Source organism: Pleurodeles waltl, chromosome 9, assembly GCF_031143425.1.
Source record: "Pleurodeles waltl isolate 20211129_DDA chromosome 9, aPleWal1.hap1.20221129, whole genome shotgun sequence".
Lineage (NCBI taxonomy): Eukaryota > Metazoa > Chordata > Amphibia > Caudata > Salamandridae > Pleurodeles > Pleurodeles waltl.
Window position 1 is genome coordinate 245,175,289 of NC_090448.1, and position 27,953 is coordinate 245,203,241.

General features: G+C 41.4%; 1 protein-coding gene across 1 annotated transcript in view; it reads right to left on the bottom strand.

Moving 5' to 3' along the window:
• The window catches only part of SYN2 (synapsin II), a 1,016,740-nt gene that overhangs the window by 474,475 nt on the left and 514,312 nt on the right, over nucleotides 1-27,953 (bottom strand). Inside the window, exon 4 of the mRNA XM_069206656.1 lies at nucleotides 17,745-17,901. Coding sequence (XP_069062757.1) covers nucleotides 17,745-17,901 — 157 coding nt within the window. The remainder of the gene's footprint in view (nucleotides 1-17,744; nucleotides 17,902-27,953) is intronic.

The following is a 27,953-nucleotide window of genomic DNA, read 5'->3' on the forward strand; positions in this document are numbered from 1 at the left end:
CTACTCCCAGGAATTTATCGTGCAGACAGACACTTCAGAGCATGGCATGGGGGCGGTCCTAGCACAGCTAAATAAGGAGGGCCTAGACCAACCAGTAGTCTTTATTAGCAGAAGGCTATTACCACGGGAACAGAGGTGGAGTGCTATTGAAAGAGAAGCTTTTGCTGTGGTCTGGGCACTGAAGAAGCTAAGACCCTACCTATTTGGGACTCACTTCCGGGTTCAGACAGACCACAGGCCCCTCAGATGGCTCATGCAGATGAGGGGTGAGAATCCCAAACTCTTGAGGTGGTCTATTTCCCTACACGGGATGGACTTTATGGTGGAACATCGCCCCGGAGTTGACCACGCCAATGTTGATGGTCTCTCCAGATACTTCCGCCTTAGCGATGAGAGCTCCCAGGAGGTCAGGTAGCTCTCCCCACTTTCAGCTGGGGGGACACATGTTCGACCTGACATCCTTAGGGTGGTCACCCCTAACTTTTGGCTGCCTCCCTCCACTTTTTGGACACTGTTTTTGCTGGCTTTTAGACTCTGCACACTTTACCACTGGAATCCAGTGCTAAAGTGCATATGCTCTCTCCCTTAAAACATGGTAACATTGAATCATACCTGATTGGACTATTTAATTTACTTATAAGTCCCTAGTAATGTGCACTCTATGTGCCTAGGGCCTGTAGATTAAATGCTACTAGTGGGCCTGCAGCACTGGTTGTGCCAACCACTTAAGTAGCCCCTTTTCCTTGTCCCAGGCCTGCCACTGCAAGGCCTGTGTGTGCAGTTTCACTGTCACCTCGACTTGGCATTTAAAAGTACTTGCCAAGCCCAAACCTCCCCTTTCTCCACATATAAGTCACCTCTAATGTGTGCCCTAGGTAACCCCTAGAGCAGGGTGCTGTGTGGGTGAAAGGCAGGACATGTACCTGTGTAGTTTACATGTCCTGGTAGTGGAAAACTCCTAAATTCGTTTTTGCACTACTGTGAGGACTGCTCCCTTCATAGGCTAACATTGGGGCTGCCCTCATACAGTATTGAAGTGGTAGCTGCTGATCTGAAAGGAGTAGGAAGGTCATATTTAGTATGGCCAGAATGGTAATATAAAATCCATACTGACTGGTGAAGTTGGATTTAATATTACTATTCTAGAAATGCCACTTTTAGAAAGTGAGCATTTCTTTGCACTTAAATCTTTCTGTGCCTTACAATCCACGTCTGGCTGGGTTTAGTTGACAGCTCCTTGTGCATTCACTCAGACACACCCCAAACACAGGGTACTCAGCCTCACTTGCATACATCTGCATTTTGAATGGGTCTTCCTGGGCTGGGAGGGTGGAGGGCCTGCTCTCACACAAAGGACTGCCACACCCCCTACTGGGACCCTGGCAGACAGGATTGAACTGAAAGGGTGTACTTCTTAGCCACTCTTTGAAGTCTCCCCCACTTCAAAGGCACATTTGGGTATAAAAAAGGGCCTCTGCCCTACCTCATCAGACACTTGCTGGAGAAGAAACCTGAACCAGAACCTGCATCCTGCCAAGAAGAACTGCCTGACTGCCTAAAGGACTCACCTGACTGCTTTCTACAAAGGACTGCTGCCTTGCTGTTGCCCTGCTGCCTTGCTGAACTCTTGTCTGGCTGTGAAAGTGCTCTCCAAGGGCTTGGATAGAGCTTGCCTCCTGTTCCCTGAAGTCTCAGGATCAAAAAGACTTCTCTTTTTCACTTGGACGCTTCGTGCGGCGAAATTTTCGACGCACAGCTTGTTCCACGGCGAGAAAAACGCCGCACACCGACGCTGATCGATGCGACGCCTTCGGGATGACCGGAACTTCGACGCACGGCCTCGCAAGGACAACGCCGCCCGACCTCCAGAGGAGAAATCGACGCAACGCCTGCCGTGAGAGCGAAACTTCGAAGCGCAGCCCCGCAGAACAACGCGCAGCCGGAAAACAAACAGGAGAATCCACGCACAGACCTGGGACATCTGGTAATCCCCGCGATCCACAGACAAAGACTGTCCGCGCGCCGGAAAACGACGCACGACTTCCCCGCGTGAAAAATAACGACGCAAGTCCGTGTGTGCTGGGGAGAAATCGACGCACACACCATTTTTCCACGTATCTCTTCTTCTGTGGCCCTCTGAGGAGATTTTCCACTCCAAACCAGGTACTTTGTGCTTGAAAGAGACTTTGTTTGCTTTTTAAGGACTTAAGACACTTTATATCACTTTTCAGTGATAGCTCTACAAATTCACATTGCAACTTTATTCCTTTTGACGTACAATTATCCTGATAAATATTATATATTTTTCTAAACACTGTGTGGTGTATTTTTGTGGTGCTATATGGTGGTATTGTATGATTTATTGCACAAATACTTTACACATTGCCATCTAAGTTAAGCCTGACTGCTCGTGCCAAGCTACCAGAGGGTGGGCACAGGATAATCTTGGATTGTGTGTGACTTACCCTGACTAGAGTGAGGGCTTTTGCTTGGTCAGAGGGTAACCTAACTGCCAACCAAAAACCCAATTTCTAACACAGAGTATTCCCCATAGTCCTTGAACAGTTGAAAAAGTAAGGGGAGGGAGTGGGCTGGCAAGGTAACATAAAGGCAAACATCATCCACATAAAGTGAGATCTTCTCTTCAGATGCCGTCTCCCTCATGGTTTGGAATCCCTGATCCCCGGATGGTTCCTAATCTTGCAGGCTAATGTTCTAATTGTGAGGGAAAATAGGAGAGGGGATTGGGGGCACCCCTGTCTCTTACCCCTAGTAATCAGAATTTTGGAGGATGTTACTCCATTCACTTTAACAGATGTTACTGGGGCCTGGTACAGCAGTTTAACCCAAGCCCTAAAAAACGGGCACCAAAGCCGAATTTCATCAGTGTGTAATCAAGAAAGGGCCAATGCACAGAATCAAAGGCTTTTTTAGCATTTACTGCCAGCAACAAGTGTGACTCAGAGCAGTCTTTAATTTCATTTAACCAATAATGTGTTCACCGAAGGATATATCGTGTAGACATCTCGGAAATAAAGACCGACTGGCCACAATGTATTGATGGTGTGATAACTTTTAGAAGTCTGGTGGCTAAGATGGTGAACAATATTTTCACTTAACATTAAGGAGGGAAATTGTTCGATAAGACCCACAGTGGTTTCCCATTCTTGTGTATCACCATTATGATGACCTGTCTAAGGTCCGGAGGGAGTAACCCCTGTTCAATCGCCTCCAGGAACATGTTTACAAGATGCTGCCCCAGCAAATCCATGTAGCATTTGTAAAGCTCTGCCTTGATTTGATTGGGCGCTGGGGTTTTGTTGGAGTCAGGCTGACTGCTGGCAGAATGGACCTCCTCTAATGTCAACTCTGTCTCAAGTGTTTCCCGTGCTTCATTATCTAAGGTGAGGGTTTTAATCGACTCTTTGTAAGAAGCTATCCAGAGGAGAGATTGCTGTGCTCTAGCTCTGTATAGGTCTTCATAATAGTGAGCAAAGGCTCCAGCTATGGCATTGTCAGAGCCTGTAACCACTACCCAAGGTTTTTATCTCATGGGCCCACCTGACTTCTACCGCTTTCTTCCCCAACCAGGCCAGAAGTATTCCCATGCATCATATAGCTTATGAAGTGTCACCAACATTTGGATTTTGGCGCTTTGCTGAGCTAGGGCTCGATACTGCTCCCTCAAGGGCACAAGTCGCCTAAGGTCTTGAAGGTCTGGCTCTGGACCCAGGCCTGTCTCTGTTTCCAATATCTTACTCTCCAGGGATTCCAGGGAGGGGAGTGCTCTCCTTTTGTTCTGAGCGGCCCAGTTTTGGGCCTTCTGCCTAAGTACTGTTTTGTAGGCTTCCCATAGCATTATTTTGGACTGGACTGTGTCTACCCTAAGCCTGACCGCCACCTCCCAATCTTGTGAGTCTCAGGCATTTAGTTTCCAACCGGACCACACTTGATCCCTCTACCTAATTTCACCAATAAAAGAGAAAGGTCCAATACTCCTTGTGCAAGGTATTTAACTTGTTGTACTGATTGAAATTTGCCTGCTTACGTAAAAATGTAATCTAGGCATGAAAAGACTTTATTGGCTCCAGACATGTAGGAGTAGCTTCGTTCATGGGGATGAGCTCGTCTCCACAGATATGAAAGGCTCAAGGCATCAGTAAAGCGTGTGAGCTGGGTTGGGTGTTTTGGTGTAGTCTGCTGGTTCAATCTATCCTGGCTCAGCACCATAACACCAATAAAATCTCCACCAACCAAATGGAGGGAGGAGCCTGCTTCTAGCAGAATACCAGCACTGGGGTGCATTAACCCTGACCAGGGTGACATCTATCTTGTCCCAGAGCCCTCTTACTCCAACATATCTTCCTGGTAGGTCCACACATTGCTTCAAGCTAGTAAAGGGGGGATTCTTCCTGATAAGAATAGCTACTCCCCTGGATCCCAATGTATATACAGAGTATAGAAGTGTTGTGTACTCTTCCCCTCACCCAAGAGCCTACACTTGGTCCCTCAATGGTGGGTTTCCGGGAAGAGCACTACTGATGGTTGAAGTCTCCTTATATATAGGGCTCCTAATCCGCTCCTGACCCTGTCACCAAGGCCATTTACATTCCATGATAGGATGGAATTGTCCTATCAGCTGCCTGTGGGGTATTCAGGTTGTATTGGAAGCCAAATGCCAGTAGGGCCAAGAGGCGGGCATTAGTTAATTCGGTAGCCAAACATTAAAGCAATGTATCAGCTCACTGCATGCACGGGCGTATATATACCCTGGTCAGTGAGTACAATCCCACCCTAGAACCAGGACTCCCAATCTGTATATGTACTAGTCGGCAAACCCATGTTAGCACCCCCCAACTCTGCAAACCAAAAACTTCAAAACAGATTCCCCTGCCACCCACCTCCCTACCCCACAAAGACCCATTCAAGTGATCGGCTAAGGTGCTATCTGATTGTCCACAGTCTCACTGTCCAATGGAGCACTCACTGGATCATCCTCCAGTGCATTAATGGCCACTGCCAATGGGTGTAGGGTCTCTGTATCTGTCTCTTGGTCCCCATCAAGTATCTCACCCGAGAGAGATTCTTCCTCCTCCTGCTGATTGGTTTCCCTCTGAGTCTGAGGGGGTCGTCGGACATGTAATTGAACCCTGTCTCCGCCATGATGAGCCCGCATCTCGCTGCGATCATCACAAAACATTTCTCTTGGGACGTTGTTTGTCCTTTTGTCAGGTACCCGTTATAGCATAAGGGTGAGGTATAGGGTATACCATTCTTTGTCTCAACAGACTAGGGTGTACTTCCAACCATGTGTAGGCCTATTGTGGCATGTGGAAGAAATGGGATTTCCCCAGGAATAGGACCTTAAGTTCAGATGGAAACATGAGCATATATTGCAGATGTAGGCCCTGCAGTCTGGCCTTCACCTAGTTCAAGATCCATCTCTGCTTCTGTACTGCCCTTGTATAGTTATGGAATATCAGGATTTTGGTATTGTCATGACGGACGGACCTCTCCCAGTCTACGCCCCTCTGCCAGGATCATGTGTCTATCTCTAAAGTTCAGAAAGTACTCATTCACAGTTCTGTGAAGGACTCCTGGGGGAAGTCTGTCCCCCAGTGCCGGTACGGCCACTCTATAACAAAGCAGGAAGAACATTTGTCCTGGGGGAGGAATGATAGTAGCCACTTGTTAGGAAACACCACCATGTCTGGGCCCTCCACTCCCTCAGGAAATCCCACAAACCATAAATTATTTTTGCGGGCTTGGTTTTCAGGGTCTTTCAGACTCCATTATGTTTTGTTGGTAGTGGTCCGAGCCTCATTGACATCTTTACATACAGAGGTTTGTGACCACATCTTCCAGCTCTGTAATCCACTTCTCTGCTGATGAGACCCTGTCCGCCACCCTGCAGAGATTTTGACTCAATAGTGAGACCTCCGAGCACACATTACCCACTTTATCCTCAAGTGCCACCCACAAAGACTGTATAGCCACTAGAAGATCTGCGTTATCTGGCATAGACTGGGTCCCAGAATCTGATGGGGGGAGGGGTCACCACCCATGCATATTTATCCAGCCGTCCCTTGTTGCCCTGTGTTCTTTGCCTTTGGCCATTAGTCTCATGAACTCACTTCCTCTTTGTCACCTGCAGTACAGTCCCGCAGAGCATCCTCTAAGGTAAATGGGGCACTGAATAAACATCAAATGGGTGACTTACCCTTAGGGCATGTCAGTCCCCAACCCTGATCCTTCTGAGGGACCAGAGATTTTTTCCCAGCTCTCCGTGGTCTTTATCACAGGAAAGTGCTGAGCATTCTGGCTGTCCCACTGTCCTTATCTCTACCTGGGGGGAGAGGATAGTTTTAGGATTATTCAGCTGGTGTTGGGGAGGGAGCGGACACCTCCAAGGATGAGGCTCCTTCACATCTCCAAGGGCTTCATCGCCCATCCAAGGGAGCCCCCAAGTCACCTCCTCCTCATACATTTTGTCTCACGTTCAAGGTGCAGCTTCACCAAGGCTGGAAGGTTAGGACTCCCAAAGTCAATCATCTGGAGGTGACCACCATTTGCCTCTCAGTTGGAGGGTGGGGGGAGAAGAGAGCAGTATACAAGCAGTCTGCCCACCAGGCAGGCAGGCCTCCTTCAAGCTACACACTTCAAAGCCCTCAAGCAGGCTCATCAATTCAAAGGCCCACACATAGTTCATCTCCCTTCCAGAGCTGCCAGAATCATGCTGCCTACAGCAGTTAGGTGTAGGATCGCCCCGCTATGTACCTCATTGGTATCACAGCTCTGGTCAGATGTCAGGGGCCCGGGGCGCATCGGGCTTCCATCAACTATCCCTGGGGGCCGTTTGACCGCATCTCCACTGCTCCTCTCCTCCCAGGTTGGCCACTCCTTACCTTTCCTCACCTCCCCGGCTTCACCGCTCTCTCACGTTCAGGTTGGGAAGGGATGGTGCCGCTCATCTTCTTGTTTATGCCCCGCTACTGCAGTTTCAGTCCAGAGAGTTTTATCAGATGAGTACAAACATACATCAAATACCGCCACTCAGTTTTTTGGTGCTTTTCCTCCCTCTATTCTCAGCCCGCCGGGCCTTCTAGCTGCTGGTCATTGGGGCGGGGAGGAGCAAGAGGAAGTTTCAGGCCAGTAGGCAGGCCTCAGTTGATGGGCGTGTTGGTCCCTGCTTTCCAGTAGGGTCACCAGTTGCAGGGGCCACAGCTCATCACGCTCGGCCACAACAAACCCAGGGGTCTTGCCACATCCAATTAGAGGCAATCAAGCTGGAGATTTCTGTCCCAGAGAAGAGCAAATCCAGCACTCAGCCCCACCACAGTTCAGGCCGTAGCAGCACGGTCAGGTTTTTCACCGTCACACACCTCTCCGGCCACACCCACATTTATGGCTTCAGCTGGCAGCAGAGTGGCCATCTCTCAGTGTGGTAAGTTCATTTCAGCGGTCGGCCACCCATGGAGTTGATCATGGCTCGTGTAGCTTCACGATGTCTAGGATATAAATAGGATTTTATGGGCCGGCACAGAGCTCACTTACAAAGTGCCCAGCTCTGATGTCATCTTCGCCATACCCCTCTACACCTTATTGTTGATCTATGTTGTAACATCCTAACTTTCACAGGTTTAAGTGAGCTTACATGGACACTGAACTCTGTAAACCACACTTTTGGTATAACAATTTGAATACCTCTTTTGTTGGTGTGTTTTACTGTTAATTATGATACTTTTAGCATCACTAGTGAATGGAAAAACACTGCAATTGTTACATTTAAAGAGGCAGTTCACTGGTGTCAGATCCAGCGAAGATTTTATCTCAGTTTTCTTTTCTGTAGGGCATGCCGCTCTGACCAGGTGATCGCAAAGATTGTTATTTTGCTATTTACAGCTTCTTGGAAGGCAAAGGATAAGCGCAGCGAGGTTTGCAGTGGCAGCTCCTTGATTAATGTGGTACTGTTTTTAGCCCTACACCTTCAGCTTTCCTTTATCACATGACACACTATCACAGGATGGATGAGGCTCACATTGGGGCATATACAATTTGTATTCCTCGCATCCCAGCCTGAACATCTTTCAATGGTGCTGTTTGAGTTCCCTGTGGGGTACACCTTTTAGGAGGCCTTTTCCTTTTCGGTTTGGCATAGAATGACACGCTTGGTGTGGATGCGCAAATACACAAAATAAGCAAATTTTAATTTGAAATTTAACCTTTGCATGTTCTTTGTCTATTTGTGTTTCACCTCTGGTGTTTTTTGGTAGCACCATTGGGATGTGTTTTAGTTACAGCTGCATCTGAGATAAGACATTTTTTGTGTATATATATTTTCTAGGTTTTCCTTCTTCCATTATCCTGAAGAGGTCCACAGTCAGAAGGGCTGAAACGCGTTGACTTTCTACTGTGGAGGAGTCTCTTGATATTCAAAGATATTCCTAAAAATTGTGAAGAATGCAGGCCGGGAAACAGGAGACGAAGGAGTTCCAGTGTCTGTACATAAACATTGGAAGAAGGAGAGAAAACTCCCAAAATAACTGCCATTCATTTGTATTTGTGATACATTTATGAAGTCGGAATGTAATGTGGAGTCTTTTTACATTGTGTTCCATCTTTGTGAGATGTAATTATGTAGATATATATGATTATTTTACAATATTTTTTCTTATTATTTTTCTATGCCATGTGTGTGAGGATTCGGTTGCTTCAATGAGGAGCAACCTCAGGATGGGTCTTTGAGATTGTATATAGAGTATTTGAATAATTATCTTTGGTGATAAACATATCAATAGAACAAAGTTTAATTGAGCTTGTAGATAGAGTATTCCGATAATTATCTTTGGTGATAAACATATCAATATAACAAAGTTTAATTAAAGTTCTCTCCGTAGAATTGTTTCAATTAATACTTTGTTCCCACACTCTACCATCCCATTTATTTTTCATTATATTAATGCCCAGGGAGTGTGGTATTATTTGGGCAAACTCCTTTTAGTATGGTTATCACACTTTCTAAAAGTGGCACTTCTAAAATACTAATGTCAAATATGACTTTTCCAGTAAAGATGATTTATCATTATTGATCAAAAGATATGAAATATGACACAACTACTCCTTTTTAATCTGGAATTACAGCTCAAAGGTGTAATAAGGAGTTCCCAATGTTAACCAATGAGAGCAGTAGGCCTCAAAGTAGTAAAATACTAATTTAGGTTTTTTTCACTACCAGGACATGCAAAACTTAGAAGTACATGTCCTACCTTTTACTTACACAGTACCCTGCCTTATGGGCTACCAAGGGCCTACCTTAGGGTGAATTTTAAGTATTAAAAGAGGAGTTTACGGCTTGGCGAGGGGTTTAAAATGGCAAGTTGAGGTGGCAGTAAAACTGCACATTCAGGCTCTGTAGTGGAAGGCCTGAGACATGTTTAAAGGACTATTTAAGCGGGTGGCATAATTAGTGCTACAAGCCCACTAGTAGCATTTAATCTACAGGCCCTGGGAATGTGGTATACCATTTTACAAGGGACTTACAAGTAAATTAAATATGCCAATTGTGTATAAGCTAATGTTACCATGTTTAGAGAAGAAGTATATGTACTCTAGCACTAGTCAGCAGTGGTAAAGTGCTCAGAGTCTTGAGGGCAGCAAAAGAATCAGCAAAGATATGAGGCAAGCAGGCAAAAACGTTTAGGAGAACATCACCCTATGGCTGATAGGTCTAACAGTAAGGAAAATATACAACATGGAGTTTTAATGCATTGCCAATTATATTTTCAGCTAATGGAGTGATAGTTTGTGATGCACCTTCTACACATGCAAAGCGTTTCTGGTGCTCCAACCCGGCTCATGGTTATACATGTCTTCTGTGCCATGCAACAAAGTCAAAGCCAGGGTAACTATCGCTGGAAAATAATGTCACAAGAAAGTGGTGAATGTGGGTAAATCAAGAGAAAATGATTGTGCTTCACAAGTTACAAGCAACCGTGGCATCCCAGCCATTGTGTAACACCACAAATACCAACTCAGGTTTTTGGGGACCTAGCCAGCTTTCTACCACCTAGTCCCTTTTTCCCATGGGTCACCTCTTTTGCTGCCTCATGCCATCGAATAACTGCATGTATAAGCTGGTTTGCTGATGAAAAGCATTCACTTGCTGCAACCCTCTTTGGTGCTGACTGTGACAGCCACGTAGTCAGTGCTCTGAACATGGATCCACATGCCCATGATTAAACAGAAGATCTTATGTCCAATTACTTCTTAGCACAAAAGGTACTTGGCCACACACTTCTGAGTTTCATCTGCATCTGAAAAATTGTTTTAGCTGAGAACCTGCCAAAGTGGATCAGCACTGGCCCTCAACTCCCTAAAGCCTTAGGATTCTTGTCAACAGTAGAGGAGGATTTCCTTATGCAGTTGTATTGCCATTTTATCACTACGCAAAATAAGGCAAAATTAGTTCTGGGGAAAATTCTGCTTGCACTGATATGACTTGTGTGCATGTTCATTCCTTTATTGCTACCCTACCGCAGGGTGTTGATGGTCCCTTCTCCCTCTTATTTTGGGCAGCTGTATTTACCCATGGCATTGCTATATCATTCATCTTTGTTTCTAAATGATTATGTAATAATTTGAAATAATATGTGGTAATAGGTTTGGTGCTACCGTTGCCCCGGACTGAGGACATGGTGCAGTGGCATTTTGTGATCTTGAATTTCTGATTGAAACAGCCTACCAAGAGCAAGTATATCACATGAACTCATGTAAGTTTCTTAGTTGGTGTGGGAAACTGGATTGTTATGGTGTATGCATGACCTCCAACACAGTTAAGCAATCTAGGCCTGATGTACAAAGAGACAGTTCAAAAATAGTGGTAGCAAATCAGCCTTTACTCTGCTGCAATAGAAAGAGTTCACTCTGAACTGTCAGAGCAGGTCACCTCTAGAAGGGAAAACAAGCAACTCCTGACTGGTTTTGGCCTATTTACTGTAAATAGAGAGCTCGTATTACAGTTTCCACACTATAAGGTTGTTTGTTTTCTGGTTTGAACAACAAACAACTGAACTTCATACTTTCCTATGCTGTGCAGGGAGAACCCTAATTACAAGTTCTACAGGAACTGGGTAACTGGAAGACAGGGCTGAGGCAAAAATGAATCAACTTTCCAGAAATGTTATTTGTGACATTTACACCAGCAATATCAATTCACCATTGTATTCGATGTTCCCTATTCCTGAGAAAGCAGTGAAAATAGCAAATGTATGTTATACCTAAGCCAAGATTTCAAATTTTGTTTTTTAAGCAAAACACAGGGTTTGCCAATGGAAAATCTATGTTAGCCTGTGTAGTGAATGGTACTTTTAATCTTCAGTGCTATAGGAACCTGCAAGTGACACATTTTAATGTTTCACTTCTACATATTGCACAACTGGAAACTGTTGAATTTGTACATGTTTAAGCTGGATTTATTTAATGCTCGGTTAGGTTCAAGCATCTCAAAAATAGTTTCACTCTGCCATGTAAATGGTGCAGAATAGCCTACTATAGAAGGAGTTGCTGGGCAGGTCTCCTGCCACGTTTTAGGGTCTCTCATGTCGGTTGGTGTGCACCAACTTTCTGGACCAGCTGCCGCAAATCTCAAGAGGGGGGTAAATAAAAAAATAAAGTACTCACCTTTCCCGACGCTGCCGGCCGCCTTGTGCTCCTCTTCTGATGGTGTCCCACAGGCTCCCCATGCAATCCTGGAGCTGCTCTCATGCTAAACCTAGCATGTGCGCAGCGCCAGGATCGGTCTGAACGGGTTGGTGTGCCACTCAGACACAGCATTAGAATCTGGGCAGTTTCTCCAACCTGGCTGTACAGCCAGGTTGGTGAAATCTAAGTGTGCATGGACGGCAGGCCAAACTAACGTGCGCAAATAAGTGCACTCCACTCCTCTACTACGGCCCAGCCCTGCCCCTCCCTTCCTTTCACACATTGACTCAGCTGAGCAGGCAGCTGAAAAACAAAACAAAATATATTTTCAGCTGCTGGCTCTTGACAACATTGCTTCCCAAATAATACACTTGCTGTTTTTTGCCACTTGCACAGTTGTTGCTGATTTTACTGTGGCCTTACCAGAAACTCATAAACGTCAAATATTTGGCAATTTGTGTGCCATTATTAGTGATAAAGTGCATGATCTGTAGGGTTTTTAGGAGCCTCTCAATGCGCAGATGCCAAATATAGTAGCCATGGTCATTGTGATCCCTGTGATTAATGGTTGCATCACCTCAAATGTGTACTGTACTCTGTTTTCAGCAGAGGAACCACCATACCTTCCATAATCTCTCCACCCCTTTGTCACTGTGATGCTGAGGACATGTTTATCACTTTTGTTTTGGCACACAAACACAGAGGCAGGTGATCTTCTGCTACGATACTGCACCAAAGTGCCAAATTCACCTTACCACACAAAGTGAGGTATCACCCAAAATCAGTTTTATGAAGAGTTAGTCAAGAAACACATCAGGAAGATGTGATTGGAGCCTCCTTGGCACGAGCCTTACCAAGTCATCTTGGTCACCATGATTGCTGGGAAGTGTAGACGCCTCCCCAACTGGATTCATGCTTTGCAGAGTTGAATGTCCCTTTGACACAACAGAACCTGTTCCAGAAAAACCAGCAGTGGGAGAAAGGCAACAGGAGCAGCTTAGTCAAGCTGTCAGGGACCAAATTGAGCCTGAAAAAGCACCTGAATGGTCTGAGGGCAGTCTTAAAAAAGTCACAAATGAAGCTGAAGCAAGGCCAACATAGTCTTTTCCTGTGAAGGCAAACAAGTCAAATTGAGAATCAAACCCTGACGAAGGACCCAGCGGTGGAAGAAAGTGAGTGAAAGCTGGAGACCGATGCCCCAGAAGGCAAGAAAGAGAGAAAGTGAGTCTGCCTAAAGAACATGTGCCATTGACAATTGTTGAAGAGACTGAGAGCTCTGACTTAAGCAAAGGAGGGGACGAGAATGTGGAAGTAAGAAGATCACAAATAATGAGAGTGCCGAGTCGGAGGTACTGTTTATCTGAGTGGAGCTATTTCGCAAATTACATGGATAAAGATTTCTTGAAACATACAAGTTCGACTGAACCTCTAGGAACTAAATATTGTGGTGAAGCTGTACCTCAGTTTTAATTTTCATCAATGAGTTTGATCTGTGTAATCATTAGAGACATTTCCAATGATTGGGATAGAGAATTGAGAAGAGGCTCTTGATCAGAGTAAAGAGAAAGGGTTATTTAGAAGAACACGGAGTAGAGATAGGGAAGTCTCACGAAGAATATGTATATATGTTATTGATAACAATGTGAACTGTCTTTGCTTTTTGCACTGGTGAAACTAACAGAGAGATAATTCTGTTACATTTTAATCAATAATAGATCTGATTGTGACGTAAAGGGGCCAAATCTGAAAAAGAGATGTAGGTACATAGTAGGTGCTATATTGCTTGTGTTCCTTGTAGTATTATTGGTGCTGCTAATAAACGCATTTTCCCCTACACCTTCTGTAGAGAAAGAGTTACCCCCTAGTGTTTCCCCACAAACCGTAAGCTCTAAAGATAATAGCATTTATATATTAGATGAGAAATCCATATATTGAGATAAGTCAAGAGGAGATTATTCTACCAATGTGTATTTTATGGTATTATATGAATATAATAACACAGTGAATGCTAGGGACTGTTGCGTTTGCACACAGTTACATGCTTCTGTGTCAGAGGGAATCATATACCATCATATTCCATTTTCTTGTGGGATTTCTTGTAGTCTTTTACGGAGCAATTTTATAATGAGGGAAGTTTTCAATATTATTTTTCCAAGTATGACTTGGTGTTGCCAGAAGTCCCTTTGTTTAAGCATCTGAACAAGAATCCTCTTTTTAAAGGTGCAGAAAAAGCAAGGAAATATTTCATATCACTAATGTCTTTAGATACTGCATATGCACAGAGAGATAATTTGACCTGTTCTATGAGTGAGCTAGAAAATAAATTGAACCTAGTGGAAGGCAGACTAAGGGAATTAGAATCCAGATTCTAAACAGACAAGGATCTCAGAGCATAACACAAGAAAAGGAGATTGAACATCAAGCGCAAGGAAATTTACCACCTTTTATTGTAGATTGGCTAAACACCGGGAAACTATAAATACACATTGATCAAAGTTATATAGATCTGTTGTTCGTAGGGAAGAGTGATTCTAAGCATGCTTTTGATGTTAGAGGCAAGAGTTAATTTTTCTTGGGTGGAAAAGATCCTATGATTCCTGAAGTGTTATTTGGCAATAGTGTTCCAAAAGATATATCATATGGAACATCTTGAGGATCCTGTGTGGGAAAACAAAACCTAGAACTAGACGAGGAGCTCGGGCTGCATAAATGGTGGGAGCTATTTTTGTGCATTGATTCCATCTGTAGGGGAAATTCCGAATGATTTGAAGATTACAAAGTTGTCTACTATAGTGGACAAATTAGCTACTAGAACAGCAAATTCTCTGTTGCTTGTTAACACAGAAATGGTAGCTGTAAGATATATGGTTGTACAAAATAGTCTTGTATTAGATTTGTTACTCTCAAAGGAGGGCGGAGTCTGCCAGATGCACAAGGTTCAGCAATGTTGTTCTTACATTCCAGATACGAGTAAGGATTTGCAGAAGTATATGCGGAACACTACAGGGTTGACAAAAGATTTGAAAGAGCTGAAAGTAACCGGTGCATGGGAAATGATTAGAGATGGATTTTATGCTATAAGCAGGTGGTATGGGAAGTGGGATTAGAGGTCTTGTTCTGAAGCCATTGTTGATTATTGCAATAATTGCAATAGTTCTATTAATGGGATTCAACGTTTTCCAGAAAGTGAAAATTGAGGAGGGAAGAAAAGGGAACAGAGCGGATGTTGAAATAAAATACAGTCAATGTAAATATTATGATGATATGGAATGTCTGGAGGAGTCTAGACGAATGCCTATGAAAATGACAAGGTTCTAGAGAGTCATTTGTGAAGGAAGCAGGTGTGTAATGACTTGATATGTGATCAAAGGGGGGTTTGAGAGAGCATAACCTGGCTCTGCCATTGTGCATTCCAGAAGGAGAAATATTCAACAATATATGTATATATATATATATATAATATTGTGTGTTTACATGTATTTATGTAAACAAAAAAACTGAAAGTGATGAACTAAACTGCATTAACAAGTAGAGACTTAGCATGATCATATGCAATCACATATATACAATATTATTTCATATATGAATATTAGGATATTTAATTAATCAACTTTTTGTAGTTATTCCTCATTTATATAACTTAAGTGAAATACACATATAATCATATATTTGAATGCGCATTAAGGGTTAGGTTAAAATAAGCTAGAGATAAGGCCTGAAAATGTTCTCTTTGTGATTAATTTTAACATGAAAGTTTTGCTCTTGCTGTGTATTTCTTTGCTTGCAGGTACATCAATAAGCCTTCTTTTTAATATTAAGCTTATTGTTAGTTATAGATGGGGTGGGTATGAGGAGACAAGTTGTCAAGGACATAAATACTGATGAGGAATTGTGAAGGAAAACTCCCCTCTGGATTCCTGAAGACAAGAACAAATCCAAGGTTGCTGTGGTGGCTCAACAAAGATGAAATCCAAATTAAAGTTCACAACTGTGCATGGTCTGTGGAAAGTTACTGGTGGTGACATCAAATATCAAAAGTTTGAGTGGATAAGTGTGTTTTAGCTAGATGGAGATCCAGACCCTTTTGCCCTCTGACTAAAGCAAACATTTTAGAAACTTAGAGAGGTACAGACCTCTCTTTCTTTTGCTTGGCTGATGTGGCTTTATCCTACACACATCGCTCTTGCTGAAACTTCTATTGAGATTTCTGCAGTATTGGCACTTTGCTTTATTTCCAATATCACAATTCAGATCATTTTCGGGTTTCCTGTACCGTGTTAGAGTAATTAGGTAAATGCAAGTTAAATGGTTAGGCAGCAGAACCAAGGTTTGACTTTGGAGCACCAACTTTTATTCCTTATTTTCTGTATTTTTGCTACTGAAGTCTAGGTTTGTTTGATGTTGGTGTGTTTGAATTTTGTCCGATGCTTTAATTCACCTTTGGTAATTCTATACTTGTACAGTATGTTTTTGAGACTCATTTATATAAGTTTGGCTTTGAATTTGTAACAAATCTTTTGAACTTTCAATTCACCTCTGAGATTCAATGTGTAACCAAATAGGTTGCACTTTAAATTAAGTTGAATGATTTGATGTATTTCTCTTCACCCCGAAGAACTTAGGAAAGGATTAATCAGGCCCAATAAAATTAGTAATAGTGGTAGATGCCAGATCAGTAAGAAAGCATTTTTCTCACTTGCTCTCACATTTATGACTTCAGACCAGAAATTCTGGTATGTTGCCAATATCCTGTAGTATTGAGGGCAAACTCACAAAGAATTGTCCACCTATCATGACTTTGTAAATTTAGATCTGCAATATTTATGTCAAAATTCCAGATTTTGCACTTATGATTTCCTCTTTCATGTGCAAATTATCTGATAGAATGGGCAGAGATCGTAAAATTATGTCTGAACTTTAAAGTAAACAGATGTCAAAAAGGGCACTACAGTTGTATAAGAATTTAAGTATTACAAATTTAGGATACTTGTTCATAGTTAGAAAATATTATTAATACATTGAATAATACTAGCAATACAAATCTAGTAGTGATAAAACAAATACTAAAAGGAATAATATAATAAACAGTAAGGTTTTGTAATAAAAGTATTTCTACAGGGTTGGTGAGTGCTAAACTCTATTTTATGATACTTAAAACCTAGTGCAAAAAGAAAAAATAAGAAAGTTTAGATCACACTTGTTTGTGTCTTTCCAATTCAGCACACCAATTTCAGTCATTTCAAATGTGTTTGCCAGCAAAAAAAAGTTTTGATAAGGAAAGCCCAGGGGAATTGTTGCCGATGTAAAGAAAAATTTCTTAAGAGCTGTTTTTACACCATTCATCACAGATATATAGCTTTCATTTTGTGGTAGTTGTCTTTAACTGAAGGTCTAAGAGCTAATAAAGGCTCCACGGTAAAATTGAAATAACATTTTAGTTTTTGTTTGCATATCATGTATGCAAGATATAAATGCAATGTGAGCTGCTACTCTCCAGGGATTTGTATTTAGTTGCTTTTTTGTTTCAGAAAACAAAAAAGCTCCTGTATGGCAGTGTTCTTTCGAAAAAACGATTTTTACTTGATTCTCTTCTACCTTATTTATGTTGTGCAAGTAAGAGAATATTGTGTTTTTGTTTTCAGTAGTTCAGGTTTTAGAAAATTCAATTATTTTAGGAGTTTGTGTGTCACCTCAATCTCTGCACAAGAAATATACAACTCAATTGTAAGTTATGTTTGGTAACTTGAATGGTTTTGTGAAACTAATATACACATCCATTTAGATTATTTTCCAAGAAATGTATGTTGAATTAAAATGAATTAAAATATTTGCATTCACAGCATTGGTTTAATGTTTTTTTTTCTTTTTTTTTTTTAAGTTGATCAGTTATCTTTAAACGTTCCATGTGGTTCCTTGTTCCTTGTGGTTGCACTCTCGTGGGTATACACAGCCTGTATGTTTACTGTTATTCACAAGTGTACTTACAGGGCACATGCATGGCACAGGGCTAATATTAAATTAGAGAAAAACATTTTAGCACTTACCACCCATGGTTTATCGCAGAAGTTGTATATTGACTCCAAGGAGTTGACACTTGGTATTCCAGCATACTGCATTCCAATAATTAGGCTACGAAAGTCTTCATTCTCAGCCATACTATATGAATGTTGCCGAATAAGAACAAAGTCTGGTCTGAATGATCTAAAAGAATAGATAATTAATCAAAATAGCTGTCACAAGTAATTGTAAATTATTTCTATGGTAATACTGTACGATAGAGCAGTAAAATGAGCGATAGCTTTGCATTAATGTGGCTAATAACACCTTAGATGTGTCCCACTATGCCTTTTAACCACAGCCCCTAAGAACTGTCCATAAACCTGTTCTGCACTCCCAGAAGGATACATTATTATTAATGGCGTTAGCACAACACAAATGACTCAAAACATATGAGTTATTTGAAGGTACTAATGGAGCAACTTAACATTACTAGTGCAACATTGGAGATCCCACTTCTTAGTGTGTGACTGAATTATTTCAATACCAAAATCACAACAGCAACTAATCTAATAAAATACATGGTAAATATATCCTGAGTTAAAAACTCAATGTTAGGCAACAAATGAAACAGACAGTTACTGACTACAACTAACTGCAGAGCGCTGCATAAAATATTTAACCATGTCCAATTTGGACTTTAGACATAACCTCAAAAGAATCACAGTACTCACATCCATATGTTACGGCCACTGACTCAACCTCACCCAGTCAAGCTAGATCTTATTTCATAATCTGTTCATTAATGTGGTACAGCAGTTTTGTAATAAAATATAATATTTTGCTATTGAAACCTCTAAGCAAAATCAAGTCAAAGTAAATATATTACAGAAAAATAAATGCCCCTTAATACACATCGCACCGTATTGCGATACATCTTGTCAATTTAAATCTTCCCTACAGATAATTAATGGAGCAAAACAGATAGAAAATAAAATGACAGTGAAGAAATGAACTAGTAACAGCGGAAACACAGAACACCATACTAAGACTACAGTGAATGTATAGTACGCACCCCATAGCACTGCCACCATATCCTAGATATAAAATAGATCTAGGCTTTTGCAAACGTACAAAATGCTATACAACTCTAACACCCACATGAGTGGTATAAAGTATGCAGACCCATTGAGGAAGCAACTCTTGTAACAGATAATGTTACTGCATAAGCAATTGGATTCCCTTCTCTATCAAATCAGTTATTGTGAGAAAGTGGATTATTAGTTTAGGTGGACGGTAGTCTCCCGCAAGTTAAATGGTACAATTCTTGTAAGAACTAGTAAAGGTTTCCATAACTTAAACCAGAGTTCAACCTCTGGTAGCAATGGCAGAAATAAGACAGGCTTAACTTAAAGCATTTGAAAGTACCAACAGAGGTAAACATTCAAACACAAAAGACAATAAAATCCCCAACAATTTGTAAAAAAAAAAAGAGAATATTTTCATGAACAAAATGACTCTAAAATGACATGCAAAATGGGGACTGGAAATATGAATGTTTAAAGTGTAAAAAAACAATAGTGCCAAAAAGAGCAAAGTGCCATCCTCAGGAAACTGGTCACATTAAATCAGTACAAGGGTAAGTGCTGAGGATGACCACGAAGGAGAATGGGTTGGATATGAGGACCAGGTAGCCCTGGTCAAATAGAGACCTCCAGACTTTGACATCTTCTGAGAAAGAAGAGTATTCAGTGGGCAAGGCAGCAGGATGATTTCGAACACTGGGTCAACAACAACGGGTTGCCACTGTTCGAAGTTGCAATGAAGCTGTCAACAAAGGCAGGAACATTTTAGAAGTGGGAAAAGTCCAGATTTTGAGGCCAGAAAATCGTTGATCGGCTGTTGCTCAGTGCCTCCTTTGGACTTAGATACTTTTCTCAAAGTGAGTAGCATATCTCTAATAGGACAAGACTGCAGACTGGAACTGAAGACGGGTTGATGCGTTCAGATACCAATTGGCATCGGGCCTGCTTACGTGGATTTGCTGCTATGAAGAACAACATAGCAGGAGCTACAGTGAAGTCAGTCCGACCGGCAATGCACCCTCAGCTGATCAGCTTGGCAGGTGGACCCCAGTCTTCTGGCGGTTCTCCAAGCAAAAAATCTTGAAAAAGTTGCTAAGTCCTAGGTTTTAGGGTTAGGAAGAAGGAGTACACTGACACCAATCAAAGATTCCAGGACTTTAGGAGCAACACTTGGGGGGCAGGACTCACTGTAACAGAAGTCACCTGCAGGGTCCAGGGTAGAAACTGGTTAGGTGAGGTGCTGCAGGAAAGTGGACTTCTGGCAGCTTTTGTGCCCATGCAGCTTAACAGAAGGTCAGCCAACTCATCACTGGAGTCCGCGATTTTGTCCTGGGAGAGCAGGACTAACCTTGAGTGTTCTCCTTACAGGTCTCAACAGCAAGTGCAATACTTTACCTGTCCCCACCGGTACAGTAGTGTTCTGACAAGGGTGACTAGGGATGCTACATTTGTGCCTGACATTAATCTGTGGGTGGGTGGGACTCCTGGCCCCTCCCTACCTAATAGGGAAAAAGTTCCCAAGGGTAAACATACCTAGTTTTGCAGCAGTTCCTGTGTGCCCTACTGCAAACAGCCCCAATGTGCCCCTTCCCTCTCTACCTAACAACAACAAGAAAGAACCCTTCTATGGCCACCCTAGAGCGATGGCCAGGAAAAATGAGCAACCCATCCTCTGAGGTCACTCAAAACTTGTTCTGCATGTAGTCCTGTCCCGTTGGAATTGATGCTGGATGACTGAAAGGACAAAAAAGGGGCCAAGACTAGGTGTTAGCCACACCTGCCTATGACAGACACATGACTACTGACAATGTAAAACACACCATGACCTAAATAATATGTGCCTTTTCCCAAATAACGTGCTATCTATGGATTGTTTTCGAATTTGGACGGGCAGATAGCATTTTTATTAATACTGATAACTTCCATCAAAGCTTTTCTAAATTAAATTCCAGAACCAAATTACAAATGTGATACATTTAGTATGTACTTCTCAGCTTCTGGGACAGGTTTTTGTGCACTGAAGCGCTGTGCAAAATATTACAAAGACTAGTGGGTTATTTAAAAAAAAAAAGAAAGAAAATTGAAAGGCTTTGATATTTAATTATATTTAAATTGTTACCCATAGAGAATGAATAAGTGCTTCATTTCTGTAGGAGTACCAGCTCAGCCCTGGCACTGTAGTATACAGTTATCTTACCAAGCAAACAACATGGACAGCATTAAAGGAATGATCTCACTTCAAGCATTTCAGGTACCAGTGTTTTTCAATTAGAAAATAGGAAATTGAATTTTAATGTACAGTAAGGCAAACTAAAGGTGGTTCATTTTGCTCTCTCAAAGGTGAAATGTGCCCAGTTTCGAAAATGTTCCATTAACTAGAGTAGGGAGTTGAAATCCCTCCAATGAAGGTTGGCCGTTTTCATATTTAACTAAAAACTGTGAGAAAACAGCTTTGTCTCCCTGTTAGACATATTAGCCTCCTTACCAACGTTTTGACTGAATTTAAAACAGTGGTCTTGTGGTTCCCATCACCAGAAGAAAGTTGCATAATGTCAACTGAAAACCAAAACAAAATGTAACATGACTGTTGAAGGTCAACAAAAATTACTTTCTAGTGGGTTTGTGCTATCCCCATCGTTAATGCTGAAGTGATTTTTATTTATTCTCACACACTCATATTTTGTGTTGGTAGTCCTGCATACAAAAGACTGGACTGTCATTTATTGCTGTATAACATATTTCTGGTATTGTATGATGAACATCTCTCCTTGTCCAAAATACTGTAGTTATGCTCATCTCCAGAAACATTAAAATTCAATGGTAAAACCTTAATACCTTCACATTACATTTTGAGGCTTTTCTTGCAGCATTTATTAGACTCATCCACATAATTAATGTAAGAAGTGTGCGAATGCTAAATTGTAGGAATCTTGTCATTCTCCAGAAATTCCAGAATATTCCATCTCAGAAACTTGAGAAAATTCTGTGTGTTTTACTAATCTTTGACATTTGCAGGGCATTTTTGTTACGAAAAAGTAGTGGAGTCGCTGCAAGCCACAGTTCCCTGGACTTCCATGCGTGTGTAATTTTCAGAAAAGTTTTGAGCTTGTAGGTTTCTCTGTGTGTGGGATGATCCCAAGCCCAAATACAGCACCTACCCACGTCCCTAAACAAATTTAAATGGGAGGACAAAATATTTATTTTTCCACTCTGCATTTTTTTCTTTTTTTTTACCTTCCCTGACGTGGTGATAGGCCCCTGCACAAGTGGGGCAATGTTTTTAATAGGGAGAAGTGCGGGAACTCTGTGTGGGAGAACTTTTGTCAATTTTCAGGGATTGCGGAACTAGCTGACCATTTGTATGGCATTCTTGGTATGAACAAGTGGTAGGAAAAATCCTGATGTTTCTATGCTGCATTGTTGCATTTTGAGGCCTTTTCGTTTGCAGGTGACAAGACTTATCTAAATAAAATCCCAAACTTTCTTTCATAGCATTTTTCTTTATGAACTGAGGCATGGTTGGTAAACAATGAAAAGTCATTATAAGTTACAATTTACCTAATGAAGATTAGTATCACATGCATTTACAGGATCAACAAACACTATGGGCCTGATTACAACTTTGGAGGAGGTGACGGTAAAGTGACGGATATACCACCAGCCGTATTACGAGTCCATTATATCCTATGGAACTCGTAATACGGTGGGCAGGATATCCGTCACATTTGGGACGGATTAACACCTCCTCCAAAGTTGTAATCAGGCCCTTTATATCCCTGTGATTGTGAGGGCCAGGCCAGACCTCCATTTTATATAAAATGTTACTACATTGTAAATTTTAAAACACATTTTCAAACTATTTCAGTTAAAGAGCAAAGCACTTTAAAGACTGTTCTAAAAAAATCTTCTTTCAAAATCATTCAAACTCTTCAATATTCTCAGAAGAACATTCCTTTGCAGCAGAAAATAATGTAATTGTAAATAGCCACATATTTATCAGAAGTTCTGTAGATCATGCAGATGGTAAATTAGAAATTACAGTTATCTGAAAAACAAGATCACAGTACCAATATTGACAGTGGAACCCCATAAAGAAGAAACCTATAATTCTAATTTTTGTGGAAGCAGATGCAGTATTCATGACGATAACAATATAGAAATGTAGAAATTTCCATTAGAATACATGCAGCAGGAAAATATGTCAATCGCTAGTACAATGAGAATTTATTTTTATCTACTGTGCTCATCAGTTAATATTTCTACATAGACATTTTCTAAGGTGATATTGTGCTTGTCCTTCCATTATGTTTCATAGAAAGCCTGCCAAACAGTTATTGAACCACAGAATGCCTGACCTTAATTTAATGCACCAACAGGCTGAAAAGCTGCAAATCATGCTATAAATCTTAGGCGTCTTTTATATATGTGTTATCTATGAGGTATTAGTCAACAGTATACCTATTCTTAATGATTCCTATCTGCTGTACTTCCTATTTCCATTCCACCAGGACTACATTAACATATCTCCTTCCCAAAACTTGCACTCCATTGAGCGTGTCCATCATACGTCTCCAATCTTACTCTTTCTTTCATGCTTAGTTAATATTTTCTCACATTCTATCACCCACTCTCTCTCTAATGTATGTATTTGTTGGATGCTAACCCAGTAGCTTTGTATCTCAAACACTCTCTTAACTGTGTCAGTATTTCTTTGCTGTTTATTAAACTTCCATCCGTGTCATATCTGCTCGCCACCACTCTAGTTCTGTCACTATCTGACAAGCTCAATCTCTCACTAAATCACTTCCACTTTATTTTGCTCTGTTTCATGTACTTATTCATACTGGCACTAATCATGCCACTTACTCACTCTCACACTTGACACTTTCTCTCTAACTTTTTAATATTCTCACTGTCCTCTACTGTTTGCTGACTGTTGCCATAAGAAATCACAAATGCCCATGCAAGTGAACCAGTAACTGGCGCTGTAAAAATGCATGGTAATGTGACATTGCAGTAGTTATAACTTTAAAAGAGGTACAAGGACTATAATTTGCTGTTTCCACTGCTTTAATTTCACCTTTCATAACCTGTTCTACAAACACAAGCCACTGTCCGAGTTTGCAATATCATGTTCACATAGAAGTTTAAACTGGTAGCATTAGAAGGCTGTTTAGACATGAATGACGAATACACATCGGAAAGCGCTAAAAACCTCCGGCAGAACTGCTTGCTGCTTATACATGGTGAAAGCAGATAGAGGAAATGAGGCTGGGGTACGTATATTTGTCCCCTGACAGTAATCACATTTGCATCCACATTGAGGTGTCCAATAGAGTTCCAGCCTGTGAAGGAATCAACATGTATTTAAAAGAACCAACAAGACCGAAGATGCTTGGTTCTGGAGAGAGAGTAAAGAGAGATGCAGAAAGCCGTGTAAAATGCTTGTAGCTAGAACAAGACTAAAAGTGTGAGCAATGAGAAAAGCAACAGAAGGAATGCTTTATTTCCTTATCTCTGAAAAATATGAATGCATTTTCTGTTTCCGTATGTTTAATTCTGCTTTTCTCACAGCCTGCAGAGATCTCTTCCGTTGTTCAAACATTACTGTCCCAGAAAAGGCTTGTGTAATGCGCGCTATTCATGGCCTCTTGTGCGCTGTTAAGACTTTTTCGGAGCGGGCATGCCCATGCGCAGCTTAGAGGGTACAGAGGGTAACGGTATTTTACAGTTGAAGATCTTCCAACAGAGCAAAAAAATACAGAAGAAAACACTGTAAAGTTCTGTTTCCCCCCACTTAATTTACTTTAGATATAAATGATTAGTTTCTTTGGGAAAATGATGGGATTTACACAAATGACCTAATGCAGGATTTAGCCCATTCATCAGAAATTTTTCTGGATTTCATTACAAGACCAGAAGCTACCATTATGCAATAACCTTTTATTGCTGCCCCAACATGCAGCCCTCCCTTTCAAGAACACTAACCTATCAAAGCATAGAATATTCAAAACATATAAACACCTAGTGCAAATAGGCTCCTCCTCTTCTATTCGCTGCTCCTTGACAGATAAGTACTTCTATCATATCTGTGTTAATTTGTGCTTTTTAATGGTTTATGCCTTTTCTGTTTTGGGAATTATGCTTCTTTTACACCCTTCCCATATATGGATGGGTTTTGGGTGTTCTTTCATTGTTATTTTCTAATATTTAATGATATTATCAACCGTTCAGAAAGCTAAACGGTATCATGAATATTTGGTAATCAAATTTCGGATGTTCCTTTCTAACGTTCTTTGACTGAAAGACTTTATATTTTCATTTGACGCTTTAGCACATATTTTAAATCAGCTTCACAGCCGGTTTGGGAGACTCCTATGCAGAGCATAGTCACGGGGCTTCCCTGGGTGGGCACAGTCACTGCTCCTCTGCGGAGCGCACTTGCAGGGCTTCCCTCACTGGGCACGGTCATGGGAGGTATTATTCACTGGCCGCACCTACTTTGGGGCCTCCCACATTCATTGCGCTTCAGAATGAGTGGTTAGATGTTCCGGCCTTTCTTGTTGACTGGTGGCACCGCGCAGAGTGTTTTGCAAGACAACAAGAATTAAACATAATGAAGTCCTCTGTTTTGTTTTTATCACAGCAATGCGCAAAGCGCACAAGAAGTCACACTGCATAGCAACCACCTGTTTTTTCAAAGGATTACATTGCCATGCCATTGAAACGGTCCCCAAATGAGCGGTTTTTTTGTGTACTGATTGAAGTTGCTTAATAAACCTCTACATCTTTTTTAGTCCAAGGGTTTCACCTTCTGGTAGGAAATCAAATGTACTTGACAGTGGTTTACTGTTCTAGGAACTGAAAGGTTTTTTTTCTACCACTTTAAAGCCCTCATAGCCTTACATATGTCCTTTATTGGATCTTAGCATGACATATATATTATTATTATTATTATTATCATCATTATTATACTGTTTTTTTTTAACTGTTTCATAGAAAAGAAGATGGAAAGCTAACACTCAGGCTTATCCTTTGGGTGACTTTATGGGGGAGTCCTTCAAGAGGTTTTTAGAGGAGAAACTTAGGTCCTCAGTTAGAGAGGTGGTGGATGCCGCACTAGCCAAGAGGAAGAGGGACACCCTTACAGAGGAGAATTAATTTTTATTCTCTGATGAGGACTCCCCTTCTACCTCTGCATCAAATAAAGTGGGAAAAATTTCTCATAAGAAGAAATATTTGGAGAAGGCACAAAACCACGCCTACAGCAAAGGCAGCCTAAGTTCTACAATAGAAATTGGTACTCCTAGCAGCACAAAAAGAAGAGGGCATCTTTACAGAACGCAAAGAAAGGTTTCCCGTAGCAGCATTCTTGGAAAAAGTGACCCTCATGGCATAATGGAGTTGTGGGACAGTTTAAATTCTTCTGAGGAAAATATAGATGATGAGGACATGGATTAGGATGAATATGTTTTTGACCCACAAAAGAGCTGTGTCCTTTTAAGGTGTCTGGATAATGATTTAGAGCAAACTTCTACCTGTACTGAAATAAGAGCTCCACTTGGGGGAGAGATGTTTAATCCAACCATGATAAAACATCCGCATAGTGCTGAATGATGGCCTAAGCACCATGTATCTAAATATTTAAAGCTTTGAGTCAGAACATCCTTAGACAAGGAAACTCGTAATTTACTTCAGGCAGAGTGTCCAAGACCCTCTATGGAAAATAAGATTTGCTGTACTCCTAACCTGGACCTGGGCCTCATAACATTCTTGTTTACATTGGGAAAGGACTCTAGGAAAGGGATTGAAAAGTGCCTGAAGCAATGTAAAGATAAGGTAGTTGATATTTTAGGTCCTATGACCTGCATTCTTGACATGACCGAAGAGGCCAGGAGTAAGAATTGCAGGGTAAATGTAGAACTGTTGAGGGGTTGGGCACAACATGCTGTTTTTATGCTGGTAAATGACACTGCAAATAAAATCTCAGAAAGACACAAGGCTGTCCTTATGATAATGAATCCTAGCTTGGTAAATTTGTCAACCAGATAGGGCATAGGGGGTCCCAAAGGTCTTCTTTTTGGCAAGAGCTTTGTCAAATCTTTAGGCAAAAGTGTTTCAACATTCACTGCTTTCAGTAAAGCTCAGAATAATATTCAAAGATTCTTCAGCTTGAGAACTGTTTTTGGATGATCTGCCAGGAGGGGACTGGCTGTTAGCCGAGGTTCCTTTGTGTCCCAATACTAAAACCAAGATACTAGAAACTACTGTAATTACGGGAGGGGCTACAGCTCCAATGCTAATTTCTTCCCTCAGATAGGGAGAGACTTAAGATCACATGGTGGAAAGTCAAGGCCTGCGGCCTCAGGATGCCAGTGAGCTGTCTTGGTTCTTATCAAGTAAAGGTAGGGGGAAGTTAGAGGTTCTTCATCCACAATTGGAAGAAAATAACAAGAGATGCTTGGGGTTTTAGAAACAGTTACTGGTTACCAAGTAGAGTTCTGGGAAACACCAGTACAGGTCAGACACCTGAGGGACTTAATCTTTGGTACAGACAAGTGGTCTCTGATAGACCCAGAGGTGGCCCAGATGTCAAAAAAGGGGTTTTGAGTAGTATTCAAAAGTCAGAAGGGTAAGGAGGTTTTGTGAGTATGTTTTTTTCTGGTGAATAGGAATGACAAGGTTTGGCGACCTGTCATAAACTTAAGAGATTTTAATACATTTCTGGTTTACAGATATTTCAAGATGGAAGGGGTCCATCTATTAAAAGATAGTTTGCAGACAAGGGATTGGCTAGCATACGTCATGATTCCAATAGATGGGGACAGTCAGAGATATTTATATTTCAGTTGGAGAGGTGCGCTCTAGCAATTCTACTGTCTGCCTTTGTGGCTGTCATCAGCGCCTTTGTGTTTTACTAAGGTATTATGTCCAGTGGTAGCCTTTCTCAGAGAAAGGAGCGTCTGGCTAATAATTTACTTGTACGATATTTTAATCATGTCTCAGGACAAGTTAGAACTTTTGGAACATTCAAAATTGACAATCAAACTCTTGGGAAGTCTAGGTTTCTTAGTGAATACAGAGAAGTCCGTTATTGTCCCCTCTCAATATTTGGAATTTCTAGTCACTCCCTTTTGAAAGCCTTAAGTTTGGCTCCCAGAGGTAATGGAA